Source organism: Corvus kubaryi, unplaced genomic scaffold, assembly GCF_017639235.1.
Source record: "Corvus kubaryi isolate FWS band 111438036 unplaced genomic scaffold, C.kubaryi_AGA036_p1.0 37398, whole genome shotgun sequence".
Lineage (NCBI taxonomy): Eukaryota > Metazoa > Chordata > Aves > Passeriformes > Corvidae > Corvus > Corvus kubaryi.
In genome coordinates this window covers 6,877,354-6,893,436 of record NW_024581137.1, presented here as the reverse complement: position 1 = coordinate 6,893,436, position 16,083 = coordinate 6,877,354, and the positions used below count along the sequence as shown (strand labels likewise).

Below are 16,083 nucleotides of genomic sequence, written 5' to 3'. Positions count from 1 at the left end.
CTTTGACCCATTTGCAGGAATTTCCACTGTACCCAGCTAATTCCTTTTCCTTCTGGAGGCTTCAGGTACCCCTGAAACAGCCACAACAGCCTGTTGCAAAATACCAGGCTCATTCCCCTCAGTGGGACTCTCTGCATACTTAACTGCACATCTGTGTACTCAGAGACAAATCCATATGCTGTAGTAGCAACTAGGCAAGAAATTTTCCTCTGACTGCAGCTGAGTCACAGGAGATTTAATTTACTCTGGTCCTTATCATACAGCACCAGAGCAAGGCCGGACCCACAATGACCCTTTGGTAAAGGGCTCTCCCCATACTGGTTCAATGAATGGAGTGCTACTTTATATGACAGTTTTTCCTTGGATTCAGATGGATAATGATGTACTGTGAAAAGATTGTAATCTGTGTGTACAGAGGAAGAACCGCCTTTATCATTCTATTGGGAATGCTTTGGGAACGATGCCTTGTGGGCTAAACTGGCTATGGTATAAGAAACTTCAAATCCTAAATAGAGGAAACACCTGATGAGATTAAAAAGATTGAAAATCCTGCAAACCTTATCTCACTCAAACACATCAGCTGCATTTAAGTGTGCCCTTCTTGATGCAGTAGCTTGTGAAATAATATTCAAAGTAGGGCTCAAGAGACATAAATATAGCATGGTTCATATCAAATTTGAAAATATAACCTTCCTTTCACAAGACTTGCTTTCATCTGTAAGGGAAATTTCTGTTGCACCGGTTTTAAAGCTCTCGACTTTTTAATCATGCAGATGAACTTTTTGCCACCTGAAAGACAAGTTGAACAAATGAGGCTACACTGTGGTCCAGGGTTTCTGTCCTTGGCAGCTCTTCTGAGGGCAAACAATATTTGTCAGGTGGATGCAGCTGGAGAGCCTATTAGTCCTTTCACAGTGGGAGAGACTGGATCTAATCTCGATCGTTACTAGATAGCAGGGAATCTGACGAGGAAAATATTTAGAAAGGCACAATCATGGGAAAAACTTCACTTTGAACATGCATCTTAAAACAGAGAATTCAGTCATGAAACACAGATTTGTAGGAAACCAGACATCATGGATTCAAGAGGTTGTGATACAGCTTGTTTTAAAGGACAATTAAAACTGCCATTGTTATGAAGACACTGGTGAACAACCTGAAGGCCAGAAACTGCTGATTAAAGGAACTAAAACTCAATTCTTACAACCTAAAATTTTGTGATTTGCAACCTTTTGATATGAGGGGGGGACATAACGTGGAGGAAAATGTACTGAGTCCATGATTTCTGAATTTTGGTGTTATCACCAGCACTAGCACTTTATAAATTAAGAACTTCTTTTTTTAATGCAAGAAAGTTCTAAGAACACATATTTTTCAAAAAGGGTTGACCAGAGAGATGGTTACACCAATTCTGCCTAGACTCATACATAATGAATTTTAAACAATACTGGCAGTGTGTCAGGCATATGTTCCAGAGGTCTGGGTCTAGATATTGGTAGTACACACCCTTGTGTTGGCTCAGTACAGGACATGACCAACATGTCCTACACGAGCTACACCTACAGAGAAATGATCTAGCAGCAGAGCAGGTCACCTCTACAAAACCTTATCAGTGGATCAAATCCACACCTCTATCTATCAGCCCTCATTAACAAATGCCTTTCTTTAATTTGGTGTGCATATTTAACCCCTACCCACTCAAATGACAGAATATTTGAAGGGACTAATGGGATGACATGAAGCATTCTTTTGTCAGGAAGGTTGAGCCACGCAGGCTGGGAAAGCTCGCACGTTCTCTTTATCTGACTTGCATCTGCAAACTCTGCAGACTCCTCTTTGCCACCGTGCCATTTGGCCTCGTGGCAAATGTGCTCTTCGTATCTGCAGGCTCAGAGGTGGACGCTGTGGCATTCCAGCACCTTGCCTCTTCAGTTCAGGAATCTGATGACCTCATGTGTCATTAATATGAAAGGAATGGCTCTTAACGAAGGCTGGAGGCAGAAGTTCATGAAGTCTCAGCACATTAAAGAGAAAAGGTAAAATAATTTCTAAATTAGTCACAGAGGAGAATTCCAATATAAGAAGTAACAAGAGTACTGTTGGCTCATTTTCTTTTCTTATATCCATTTCTAATATGCAGAATCCTTAGAGAGACCAAGGCAGAATGTTGCGTCACCTCTGCGTGGCACCTTCCAATGCTGCTCTGACTCTGATATCTAACCACACTGGCATCCATGTGAGAACTTACTCTAGATCCCTACACATCTCTTTTGAAGGAATGGTAATGACTCACCCAACCAGGTTTTGGTTTTACCTCCTGTGCATTATGTTCTAAATACTGAAATAGACCTTATCTCATATGTGGTCAAAATTCATTCCAGGTTTTCAGACAGTTACTTAGTTTTTAAGGGGAAACCCCATACTTCCTCACTTTGAAACCATAGAAAATTCTGTCAGGTAAGCCTCATTTTCAATCAATTTTTCAATTAAAATTTAAAGAAAACATTTAGGAGTACTGACATGGAGCAAGTGTGTGTGCAGATGTCCAGCCTGGAAACTGATGAACTTTAAATAGTTACGAGTCTATAGGGATTGATCCCTGCTGCTCCAGCAAATGTGACCGGGATTTAATAGAGGATACGTTCTACTCAGAGCCAAGGCATTTCATTCAGGCATCAAAAGATCAAGGAGCATATTCCATGAGCCTCTCTTTGATAATCCTGTCTGCTTATTTTGCCTTTTTAGGAGTTTTAATGATATTTTCAAGGAAATTTGTTACACTCATTTAAGAAAGCACTAGCCTCTCTTAAGCAGCCCCAATTGTAAAGTGGAACAGTCCAGCAGGCCTGCTTGTGCATTGTCATAAAGTACAAAGAGAGTGCTCAGAGAGGGTGGGAAATACAGATACATCACTCAAGAACTGAAATTAAACAAGAAAAAAAAAGGGTGAAAAATGATTTTCAGAAAGAAAAGCAACTTGGTACAAATAAATTTCCTTTACATTTCAAATCCTGAACAGGTAATTTTCTTCAGGTGAAAATAAGCCTTTCTTAAGGTATTTTTACTTTTGCTGGGCACTGGAGCTTCATATGATGAGTAACTTTTATGTGAGCCAATCTCTCGGTTTATTGTTAATCTGTGCATACATTTCTGCTGCAAAAGGCCAGTACAATACTGGCACTTCACTAAGTGATTGTCCTACTTTTATTTTCTGGATCTATCTGCAAGTGGAACACATTTCTGTTTCTCAGTACCAAGGAATAACCACATGAAAAAGAACTATTGCTTACACGTGATGGAAATCTGAACTGTCCATGTCCTTCTAAATCTCTGGAACTCATGCATCCCAAATTAGCATCTAAACCTCAAACCATTCCAGAAGCCTAATTTAATTTACCAGCAACTAAGAAAAACAAAGAGATAATCCAAACCCTACTGCTTCTTTATTTAACCTAATCAGATCCTTCAAGTCTTTTCCTTGTCACTAACCTAGCTATGTGTTCACCCAAAATGTCTTTTCATCTTCCTTATATCCTGGCTACATCCACCACAAAAGAACTGCCAGGAAAGGTTAAACGACTAATTGTGTCACAGAGAAGAAAGCATGAATTATGGCAAAAGCTGCAGGCTATTCTGCTTTATCCAGAAGAATGAGAGGCAAAGATAATGTAGATAAGGGATTCATAAAATCCCCTTGGGTTTCTCTTCAACACAATCTATCAAATGGTTACCTTCCTCCACACAGTAGCTCCAGATAAATGCTCACACAGAAAAAGGGTTACAGCTGCATTTGCTCAGCATTGCAGCCAAGTCAGGAAGCCCCATGCTGAAGTGGCTGGCACTGGCTTCTTGCACATCAGCTGAACTGTTCTTACTGCAGGTACAGAACTAAGCTAATCCAGCTCTGGGTATTCCTCTGCATGGGGCCACTGCAGGCACGCCAGCCTCTGTGTCACGGGCTGTCTGAGCACCAGAGACTTCACGGACTGGAAATGGAGAGCTGACTTCCAGGTCAGCCTTTAAACTAATCAGGAGATTAAAAAATGAACATGGTCTCTCTCTGTAGTAAGAAATCCATGCTAGGTATCATTTCCCCAGTAACATTGCATGAGTGCAGGGGTTTGGAAGGGGAGATGAGGAGTGTGGCGAGTGCTGAAGTAGCCATCACTGCTTGCAGAGCCATCTCTCAGCTTCATGGACTATAATGTGCAGTCATCCTCCTCTGGGAGAAGCCTGCCAGAACATGGCAGCACAAGCATGACTAACCTCCATCAGAAACCAGGCTGCCTGCAGGCTTTAGCTCCTCTTGCTGGTACAGAGGATAAGACACACTGGCCTGGGAGATTCTTGGCAAACACTTCTCTGCCCAGCAACTACAAAGGAGATACAGACTGAGGTATGAACTACTGGCTAGCAGACAACAGACCTCTACATTTTGTGATTCTCAGATCCTAGACACTACTGCTGATTGACAAATCTCAAAGCAGGGAGATCAGCTTACAGAGGAGACCAGCACTAATATTTCATTTGAAAACTGACAAAACTTAAGAACAAAAGTAAAACAACTTATCTGAAGTTATCCAGAAAACAAGTGCTAGAGACAGCAATGGAATCACAGTCCTCTGAGTCCCTGTTCCATTTTAGTGGTTTAGTCTATTTAACATTTTTTTACTTTCTCACCTTCTATAAAAAAATACGTAAATTTGTCAATCAATCATCTCCAGTTTATCATCAGTTCAGTCGGATGCTTATGTGTTGTTTTATGTCAAACAAGCAAAAGAACATTTTCATCAGGAGACTTTGATTTATTTCTCAGTCAAAGATTTTGGAAAAGTTGTTGGTGGGTACTTTGCAAATTTATGAATTGGTGAAGTTTCAAACATTGCATGACTTATGTTTGCTTTCCATAGCTTTGCCAAGTGTTGAAACAAACTAGTCCAGCTACAGGGAAAAATCCACAGATTTAGTCATCTGCCAGACAAGAGGGTCATAAAAACACAGGCTGAATGACTGCACATTTTCCTTCAATGGCTAACTACAAACACTGCAGCCACAATAACTGACTTATTCTCGGTCAAAGGAGGCACATCCTTTCCAGCCTGTCTGGGGTATTTAAACATGAGCAAGACTGCTCATCATAAAGTCCTGGTAAGCACCCAGGAATGTTTACCCCATGGTATGAGGGTTGATGCAGATATCCTTGAGCTAACTGCAAACAGGTCACGGGCAGTGCAGAGCCCTCTGGACTTACCACCCCTGTTCAGAAGCCACACACTTGGGTTTGCATTGTGCTGCAACTCAGCTAATGATCCCTGTCTCTCAGGATGAGGATCCTCAACTGAGTAAAGCCAGAAATCTGTGTGTTGATATTCAGACATGCTATTAATTGCTTGGCAGTCTATTTTAGGTCTTGTTTTGCAAATCATTGAATACCTCCAACTTTTATTAATACCACTGCAAACTGATCACTCTGATCCTCTTCTGGGAACATGCAGAATAGCAGAACCTTTGCATTTGTGTTCTGAAGTCTAAGAAAATTTTTTACTTTTTCTTTACAAATCTTTCCAACACAATTAAATAATTCCAGTTTCCAGTCTGTCATTTTCTAGAATGGAAGTCATAAGCCAGAGTGTAAAAAGCTTCCTTCAATGAGCCACAAGATACTGAACATACAGTTCTGTATTCTTGCTATTACATGAACTTTTTCTCATAGAGGGTGGACAGGTTAAGACTTTTCTCATCCTCCATAAGTTTATTGAGATTTTGAAAAATATTGCTATTTCAAGTTGGGGCAAACTGACAAATATTACCTTCCTCCCTTTAAAAACACATATCAGATCAAATTAAATCTATAATATTCCCTTTTTCTGGAATTTAATGTAACACCAAGGTAACATACTGAAACTAAGAATAATTTTCAATGGACAAATGAAACTTCTAACTTTCAAAACATCCCAGGGAGAGGCCTATAGAAAGAGAAATGCCTTTGCTACTCAAAAATACCCAAAATTAATTTGGGTGATTTACTGAAAACAATATTGCTCTACAAGCAGTCTTTCTTTTGATGTCTGAATCATGTTACTAACAAAAAACGGTTATCTTGGGAATTTCTACACCTGCTCTAGCTGAATTTTCTTTACCTTACCGAAGTCTGAGTAAAATGTGGTGAGAAATAAGGAGGGGAATGATGACTGAGCAATACTTCATAGTGACAGCTCAGCCTTGCCATTCCAGCGTGGCTGGAACAAGAGGTATGACAACATTCATCACTCCCTGGGGGCTTTTTGCCACTACCAATACACACATGATCACTGCCCATCCTGCTGCTTCCCTGCAGGCCCACATGCTTGGGGACAGCGTGGATTTTACCATTTTCTCCTCTGCCACATGCAAGGTGCAGACACTACAGAGATTTTCGTGTGAAGCCTCCCGTCCCTGAGCAAATTTAATCTGCAATGTTGCAAAAGACTAAATGGCCCTAAGCATGGGTAAAAACTACAAATATGACTTTTGTAAACACAGAACAAAACAGAACACCCGCCTTTCCCTCAAACCAAACTCTAATTTGGAAGCAGCGCTAGAGAGACTACGAGATTCAGAGGAGGGAAAGGGGTAGAGACTGTGAGAGGCATCTCTTCTTTCAACTCATAAAGCAATGCCATTCAAATCCTCAAAAGAGCTTGGGAGAAAATTCTCTAGTAAGAGACAAAGTCAAGAATAAGGTAAATATAAAGCAGAACCTTTTTTAAAAGAAAAAATGGTTGCTGTACAAGCTCAGTTAGGAAGAATGTTTTTTTTCTCCTTCAGTTTTGGTTTGCCTTTAATCTTCCAATTCCTCATGACCCTTAATAAATAATTAACCAGCTGTTGAGGCAGGCTCTATGTGATATAGTCATATATCAAACTTAATAGGAAAATCAAAGTTTACTTAAGTACAGGAGGCACTGAGAGAGATCACAGTACAGCAGCAAGAAGGCATTTCAGTAACATACCCTTTTCACACAGTGAAAAGGTCTTATAAATTATTTCAGCTGCACATTTATTTTAATATAATTCTTGTCCAGAAGATTTACAATAGTGCTTGAAAATTTCTCATGCAAACATAATTTATTTAAAATAAGATATTGCTAGTAATTAAAATTTATAGTTGTATTGGGTTGACCCTGAGTTGATGGACAGTCTTTAAGACCAATTACGCTTCTCACAATTTACATATTTAAACCGCACAGAAAGGCGGGACTGCCCCTTTTGTCGGAGCTCGCCTGCTGGAAGGTGGGGGGGGCTCCGAGCCTCCAGGCCCCACCGGGCCGGGCCGGGGCCACTGCCCCTTTCCCCCTTTCCCCCTTTCCCAACGCTGCGGCACGGACCCTGGGTCACTGCGGGGGGACTGTCCCAGAGCCACAGGCAGCTAAAACCAGCCATGGACTGCCACAGCTAAACCCATCCAGCGCGGCTCCTGGGGACAGGCGGGTCCCTCTCCTCTCCGTGCGGAGCCGGCGGAGTCAACGGGAGCCGGCAGAGCCTCCTGTCTGCAGCCAGCACACTTCGTGCTGAACTGAAGAAGACACCACGCAGCCAGCAGCACAAAGGGAGCGAGGCTTTCCCCACCGTAAAGCCTGAACAAGAACACCCTTCAACATGGCGGCTTCAGAGTCAGGGAGAAAGAGAAGTGAGTCCCGTGGGACGGAGCTGGAAATGGCGACGGGAGAAAAGAGGGCGGTGCCGCGATTCTGGCGCGTAGCTTAAAAAACCTCCTTGCATGCCGTGGCAAGAAACTGTAATACCACAAACTGTTTGTCTCTTTAATCCATTTGAAGAACATGGGGGGATGGAGTATCTTCGTGAGCCTGTGAAGATTGTGAAGAATGCCTATGCCAGGCTATATAGAAGTAGTAAGAGGCTGTTAGAGACTTGTGGCGAAGAAAAGCCTTTGTGTGCAGGCCAAAATAACTTACCCTTAAAAAGATGAATAACCCCATGTGATGGCCCATGTTTTGCAGTGTGAAGGAACTGTGAGATTTTTCATGGGAGAGATGTTCTACACACAGCAGATTGTTTGTTTCCGGGCGGATCTGCTGTTAGTGGCAGTTTGGGAACCACGTCCAACTGAAGGAAAACCCTTTTTTGCTTAAGCATAAGAGAGAGACTTTTCAAGAACTGGAACACTGACTAACATCCCGTGTTCTGTTATCCCTTGTGTGAGCTGGGTAAAAGGAGAGAAGTGCTGGAGGGGTGGGGGGGAATTTGCTTTAATTTTGTTATTTTCTCTTTACTTTTAATTCTATTAGTAATAAAGCTCTTTCATTGTACTGCAACTGTTTAAGGTTTGTGCCTGCTTTGCTTTTCTCCTAATTCTTATCTCACAGAAGGAAAATAAGTAAGTAATGAATATTTTGAACCCAAACCACTACATTTAATTGGTGTTTCCGCCCGGTTCGAACTCAACCCGCTACAATAGTGTAACATAACATTAAATGCTTTGGTTTTCTATGGTGCCTTTCATCTGAGAATTTCAAAGCAGTTCAGAGCAGTACTGTACATCAAATGGAATTCAAGTTGATTACATACTAGGAGATCTCTTCAGATGGAAACTGAGGCAAAGAGGCAGTCATCTCATTTCAAAAACAACTGGATATAGATTGATGCCTCACTCCAGGGTGCTTTATCTGATTTTTAAGAGGATGATTTTTCAGTGTTTAGCATAAACAGGCCCTTTCAAGACAACTGCAAAATTGGTCTTCTAAATTCATTCCTCCCCCAAATGTAGACCCACACAAGTGGCCCTTCTGAGCCCAAAACCAAACTCAGTGTTTCTGACTCCCTGACTAAACAGGTATTGGGCCATACGTAGGTTGCCTGCCACAACAGTTGAAAAGTTAGAGAGGTTAATGAGTAATTCAGACATATTCCCAAGAGCTCCTTTCAGTCAGTGGAGAGGAGTAATGGCTGTTTGCAGACCTTCTGCTTAGATGCTGTGACTACATTTCTCCACTGTTTCTATAAAGAGCCACAGAGTGTGCCTAAATCCATCCCATGAGCTGGTCAGCATCTGAATACAACCCATTAGGTCATGAGGCAATTTGTCACTTACTTTAAAAACACTTTAACTGAAATAAGTCAATCTCTTTGTAGAAGGATTAAAGGAGCTTTGTTTCCTATAGATCTGCCTCTGATGGCCCTACATTACCACACTGCAATAGCTCCCAGTTCCTCCTATGTATTTCTGCTAGCACTTCCCAGACTTTGGAGTATCTCCAGTTCTCCCCTCTGTCTCCCCTGAGCTTGCACAGCTCTGTCTCACATCCCCAAGCTACTGAGCAAGAGGATGTGGCTTGTTTGCAGCCTGTGCCTGTGATGGAGCTGTCAGCTCACTCGCGCTGCCTGGACAGCTGAGAGGACAGACAGAACAGATCTGTGCTGAGCTCTCCAGACCACCTCACGGAGCCACTCTTCTGCAGATCTGTCCTTTACCCAGACCCAGGTTTCACAAACCTTTTAGGAAATTAGTATCTTCAAGATGTTTACCTTCCCATCAGACAGATCTCAAACTGATTAGGAATCTGTCTGATGGATAGGTAGGGCAATTGCACAAGACACAACTCCTAAGGAAATTGGGGTAAGAAAACCAACTAAGCTCTCAAAGGAGAAAAGACAGCTGAGGTTGCAACATTCTCGGTTCTCCTTGGGTTTACTTAAACAAAAAAAGGGAAAAAAACCCACCCTGCATTCTCTGGCACACTAGAGATGGATAGTGCTGGTTATATGGTTTCTCATTTACACGAAATAAATAAAAGGGACACTCAGAGGTTGGCTGGGGTTATGCCCCCACAGCACCGTGCAGGCAAAGCTGCTTCTGCCCACGTGCCACACTTGCCAGAGCATGTAAGAGCAACCCCGGCAGTGCCACGCCTGAAGAAATCAGCCCTGATGGGAGACAGCATGTATTTGCTCAGCTCAACCTTGCAGTGACCATGTCAGCTGGCTTGGAGCACTGGGAAAGCAAGTTCTTGTCTGCATGGAGAGTGGGTGCACCAGGCTTCCATCTGCCTGCAGAATGAGATCCAGAAATACATCCAAGTCTTCTGTCTGACTCTGCTCAGTGGCACAGACTAGAATATGAGGAGGGGTATTGGAGGGAAGAAAGGAAAGTGAACTATGGGAAATGAATGAAGAAAGTCCTGCCCCAAAGCAGTTCTAAAGCATTAAGTTAAGTATTAAGCATTAAGTTCATTAGGACAACATGGCCAGGAATAAATCTACAGCTTCTGGGCATTGGGTCTGACTATATCATCACGTCTGTGGTCTTCAGTAGGATTTTGTGCAAAAATATTTTACTCACAGGTCTTCAACTTTCTAACAAGGTTCTGCTAAATAAGTGCATTAATTTTCATGTAAAGAAAAACAAACAAAACATGACAGGGCTTCTCTGAGATAGATACAGAATGCTAAGTATGATTAGCAAGCTGTAAAAACCTCTAAGATAACTGTAGCACTGGGGTACTGCTCCCTGGCTGCATAAATGTCACAGCAAGGTCCACAAATGCCTAACTATTACAAAAACCCATGCTGTCACTAATTTACAGTGAAAACATAGAAAAAAGATGTTTCAAGTTAAGGTCCCTCAGATCTCCAAATGAATGTCTGTGAATGATTTTTTCTGTCTAGGCCATTTGGCCTTTTATGTAGAGACTGGGCTTGTTTTCACATTTCTTTCTTTGGTTCCACATTTTGCCTACTTATGTGGAAAAGGGTGAACTACCTCAAATGGGAATGTATTTCAGAAGATGTTTTCAAATATCTAGGCAAAAAGCTAGACACGTTTACCTAGATCAGATAGAGTGGCTCACTACTGGCACGGATTAAAAGCAGCTTTTCTGGCTGTGAGCTTCCGGTACAACCTGTAGCATGCAGGTAACAATATGTATCATCAAACTTCTTTGATCTAGAGAGTTGTAACTGTCCTTTCAGATACAGGGGGATTTAAAATATTTTAACTTTAAAAATGTGTGATATCTTACATTTTGTGTGTTCAGCATGCACATATGTTAACTGAAGGAAAAAGTCTTATTCAATGGAAGCTTGGAGGAAAGGTGTTAAATCTCAGTTTCTCCATAAATGAGAAATATTTTCCAGTCATTATGTCTCTTTCTTAACTTGGCATACATACAACTAGTCTGTGCTTTGATGTGCTCATTTTGGACTCAGAATGCTGTTTGTACAAAGAGGAAAGCATGAAATAAGCCACTAAAAGGGGCAGAACAGTAACTTTTAGGCTGGGGAAAAAGAGCAGTGTATTTCTCAATTCTGCCAATATGAATGAAACTTCAAATCTTTGCATTTTGTTGTATTTATCTCAAATTCACCACTGTTCACTTAAGAAAGCAAAAATGTAAAATAATTTTGAGCTCATTTTTTTGCCAGCCCTGTTTCTTAATATAGCTGTGTCTGGAGAGGTCTTGCAGAAGTACTATAGAGAAAAACATGCCAAGGGTAGCACATAAATAACAAGCCCCACAGCACCAAAAAGCATACAGTTGAAGAAATCTGCAAATCTAACCCAATTGTGGTTGTGTGGTTTTCATGACTGACATCAGACTTCAAGCTTTGAAAAGACTACGAATATAAATTATCTGTGACCCTGGAACTCTCAAACTGATTCATCTGTCTATGTTAGCTGGTGCTTCATAACAGATTGGAGAACAGGAAAGTAAAATTTATTTCCAGCATGTTACAGGGAAGAGGCTCTGTTGGAATCTTATCAACAAGTAAATCTGAGAAACAGAAGTTTCAGCATTGACTTTGAGGAGAATGAAGAAAGCCTGGAAACATCAGAAAAGCCCATTCCTCAGGAACAAATAATGACAAGGCAGTTAGTACACTGTCCTCACAGAAGTTAGCTTGTAAAGCCTTAATGGGAGAAACTCTGAGTTTCAAGAAGGTTGGTCCAAATTCAATCTTCACTGGCTGCACAGACTTCTGAACACAGGACTCTAGGGTTACACATGAACAGCTGACATCAGTCACACAGACAGCATAAAAACATTTAGAATGTCTAGATATCTACAAGCCAATCATGAAACCTATCAGGCTAATTAAAAACTGCTGGTCTCGGGCAATTATTTCCATAACAGGTTCAAGAAGTATTTCCAAGCACTGACTAGATTGTTCATCTTTCCCTAGGATCCTGCAATCTCGCCCTATTTACAATACTCCATGTGCAAACCTCTTCATTCATAGCATTTATTTCCTTCTGCAGGCAAGAGACCCAATTTATCTTTCTTAAAAATAAGAAAACAAAAATGTCCAAAGGCTAAATAACATTCTGCATGCAAGAAGCTGGATTGATACGTGTAGTTGGAGAAATATCCTAAGTGTCTAACTGCTGCTGTTTTCTGAGTTAAATGCTAATCACTACAGAAACCATATTAGGTGTCTTTCTGTGCTTCTATATGCCCAGGATACCTTCAAAAACCTCCCTCTTTCATGTTGAAATCTCTCAAGGCACAGAAGGACAAAATGAAGGGATCAAACTCAGCATATATGTTTTGCAGTAGAATTTATAATGTAAGAAAATTGCAACTCTTTGCAACAACAATGTTTGTAACACGTAAGAGCAAGGGCCTGTTTCACCATCTTTGGACACAGAAGTCTATGTTCAGCTTTGCCACCATGTGGGCAGAATGATATGGGTTTGCACCTGCCTAGTTGGTCTACTGCCTGGAAGGCAAAAATACATCTCCACAAATAACAGCCTCCTAAATGAGAAGTTTATCCATGCTGTCTATTAAGATAGGACATAGGACAGACTGTATTTCTTCTTGAAAACTAGGAAGGCACCACATAATGTCTAATGAACAGGATTGCAGTGGGAGATGAACAGGTTGTAAGAACTGAGCTGCTCTCTTCCTACTCATGTCAGTAGAGAAACAATCTAAAGCAAGGATCACTGTTAGCACCACTGCTGGAAGTGATAATACAAAAAAAATTCCAACAAGTCAGAAACCATGCTACTCCCAAGCAACATCCCTTTTTCCCCTGGCAACTTTAACAGAGGTGATGGTACAACTGTTCTTGATCTCATGCCTGCTGTAAGCCAAGAAAAGGAGGATCTGTTTACAAGAATAGAGAAATGTGTACTATTTGCAATTCAAAAGGGACCTGAACTGCCTCCCATTTCAAAAAAAAAGGACCTCTGAGAGGAGCCAGTGAGATTGACAAAGAAAACCATCATAGGAACAATCCCATGTGGTAGCATTTCTTTGACACAATGAAATCCCACAAGGGACCAGCGAAGCCCAGGGCTTGCAGCCCATGCTTCGCTGAACCACATCTGAAACTACCAAAGTGAAAACAGCTCCCAAAGACAGACAGATCTGGAGGCAGAAAGGGAAAATGAGGACATCACAATATGCTTTCAGAATTTTTGATAAAGAAACAAGATCAGCAATTTGTCTGTTTGCACACATACTTAGTAAGCTAAAATATCTGCTCACTCTGCTGGCCTTGCCCCAGACAAGCAGGGACACTCTGTCAGGGAAGAAAAGGGAAACTGCTTTCACTGGGCCTTTTTTAAGGCCTGTGCTAGGAACAGAGCATCAGAGTGGCTCTCAGAGAACACTGTACAGCTTCCAAGCACAATGCTGCATGATGTACAGACAGGCCACACTTGCTTTTCTTAGAAAGGGACCAAGGAGATGAGGATTTGATTAAGCAGAGCTCTTATCCCTGTCCTTTTCACATTCACACAAAAGTAAACAAACATCAAGTCCCATGTAATGCCATAAAGACATTTTAATAGTAGTACTTCATCACAACTGCTTTTTCAGAGACTGCTCTTGTATTTATGTTTAGCCCCTCTCTTCCTTTTCACAACCTTCTTCCCCACCTCTTCCCAGAATTAGCAATATTTGTATGTACTCTAGTCTAAACTGGCAGCTTTTGTTTTGCTTTTCCATTTTTTTAATTGCTCTGAAACAATTGTTCAGTTCTGCATAAAATTTTCTTACCATTCCAGGTGATTTTCAACAAAGGCAGACATGGGGCTGATCTGTACAGTGTAAGTGTCGTTGGCTGAATACTCAAACAGCCCATAATAGGGATTGAAGAGCTCCTGAGACAGAAGGAAAAAGAATTCTCGGGAGGGGCCACTGTAGTCCAGCCTGGAGAGAAAAACATAGAAAAGATAAAATGAGGCTCCTTACCATTTGAGCGGATTTCCCAGGTTTGCCTACACTGGCTGCTGTCTTAACACAGTGGCCTGTGCAGTCAAGTGTTTCTAACATGATTTATCTCTCCTCTCAAAACTTGATTCTGAGACCTGAACAAGTTGCGATGCCAAAACTTCACCAGTATCCAGGTTGATGTGGGAGGAACCATAACTGGGATACATCCCTTAAGTAGTTTATTTTCCTTTGTTCCAAAAGTTTAGCAAACCAGAGGTACAAGGCTCAGCCTTGCCTCAGCTGGCTGGCTGGCAGAGGGGTAGCTTTTTAGTGAGTGGGTTTGAACTGCCTGAACACTTGGGTTCACAGACCAGACAGCCTCATCTAAAGCAGAAATTGCTCTGACTTTCCTACACCGAGATGTACCAAGTTCTAGCCCCAAGGATGCTTTCTTAGCTATAGGTATAACCTAAAGGTTTATGCTGAACTGTGGGGTATGCCCAGCCCCTGCCCTAGAGGGATGCCTGCTGAGATAAGGAGATTACTTAACCTCCCAGCAGGACTCCCCTGGAAAGGCAGCCACTTTTCAGCTACAGTGAGAAGAAGACAGACCCAGAATCCTCTGGGAGACCCTATGCAGATTGTTTGTAACCCACTGGCCTTTACCCTCTGACACCCATCCCCTGTATCCCTATAAAAGCTAGCCCTCTACCCCTGTGAGGGCAGAGAGAGCTCATCTCTGGCCTCCCCTTCCCTGGAGTACGGACTAATAAAGCTACCCCGTGCGGAACAGCTATACGGGTCTCTTGTCTCTCTCCTCCTGGTCTGGCCTGGAGGCTGCCCTGCAGAGCAAAGAGCTGAAATCACGAGCTGACAATCACTAAAGAGCTGACAGCCTCTGCATGGGCACTCCGGCTATGGCTGAGGGAAGACACCGGGACCCGGGAAGATGTTTCCTCACAGGACCATCTCTACGGACTGGTCACAGCTTCCTGGGTCAGAGCTACTGACCCCTAACCAGGTGCATCACTGAACAAGACCAAGTCCCAGCAGAACTGTGTCTCTTAAGACAGAATGATGATTCCTTGCTTGTTCAATTCAAGCCCTTCTACTCTTCTGGTATTTTCACGTGGTACACCTTAAGCTGTGCTTTGCTGTTGTACGAATTTGCTCTGTAGAGAGCCTCTTTTTTTCCCTTTCATTTTTTAAACTCAACTTGGAAAAAAAAAAGGAAAACGAGACCAAAAATTTTCCCTGAATGCATGAAATGAAAGGTGTGGTGGATTTATTAAAAACAGATCATTCTCTAATAATGATAGATAGGTTTTTCAATCTAAAATAAACCTACATGTAGCAATATGAAGAAATGATCTGTAGGCATATATCACGTGTGCCAAAAGATTTTCTGAGGTGGACACCTTCTACTTCCTTCTACTTAACAAATGTAAAGTAAGTGGAAAGCTCTGCAACGGAATCAGAATGCCCTGTACTATGAAGTTATAGAAGCATAAGTGAAAGGGGCTGAATGATTGATTTGTGCAACTAGAAAGATGACACAGGGCAGATGGGCCCATCCTCCTGTGTTTTATGTCTGGAGATTCAGTACTTCTCTCTTTGAGGGGCTTTAGCTCTAGGATCATGAGATGACACTAAAGCCACACCTACAAAAGAGGATGGTAACAAGCCCAACGTGACCCACTAGTGCCAGCCATGGGACAGGTCTGGTTCTGTGGACATCAAAGTACTGGGTTAAGCCTGATAATGGCTGGAGTAAAGAACTACAAACGTGTCTGATTCAAAATCCTCCAAGGGAAGAGACTAGCTATTGGATTTCTGGGCAACACACTAACTCATCATAAAGCCTCTATAGTTCATTTTCAATGTCCTTTTTCTTTGAAACGTGGGAAACTCTGCCCATACA

The 16,083-nt window shown here is 41.9% G+C and overlaps 1 protein-coding gene across 10 annotated transcripts in view; it reads right to left on the bottom strand.

The window, feature by feature from the left end:
* HECW1 (HECT, C2 and WW domain containing E3 ubiquitin protein ligase 1) overlaps nt 1–16,083 on the bottom strand; it is a 266,897-nt gene that overhangs the window by 25,338 nt on the left and 225,476 nt on the right. For all 10 annotated transcript variants that reach the window (XM_042043488.1, XM_042043484.1, XM_042043482.1 and 7 more), the window contains one exon: nt 14,007–14,159. In XM_042043488.1, coding sequence (XP_041899422.1) covers nt 14,007–14,159 — 153 coding nt within the window. The remainder of the gene's footprint in view (nt 1–14,006; nt 14,160–16,083) is intronic.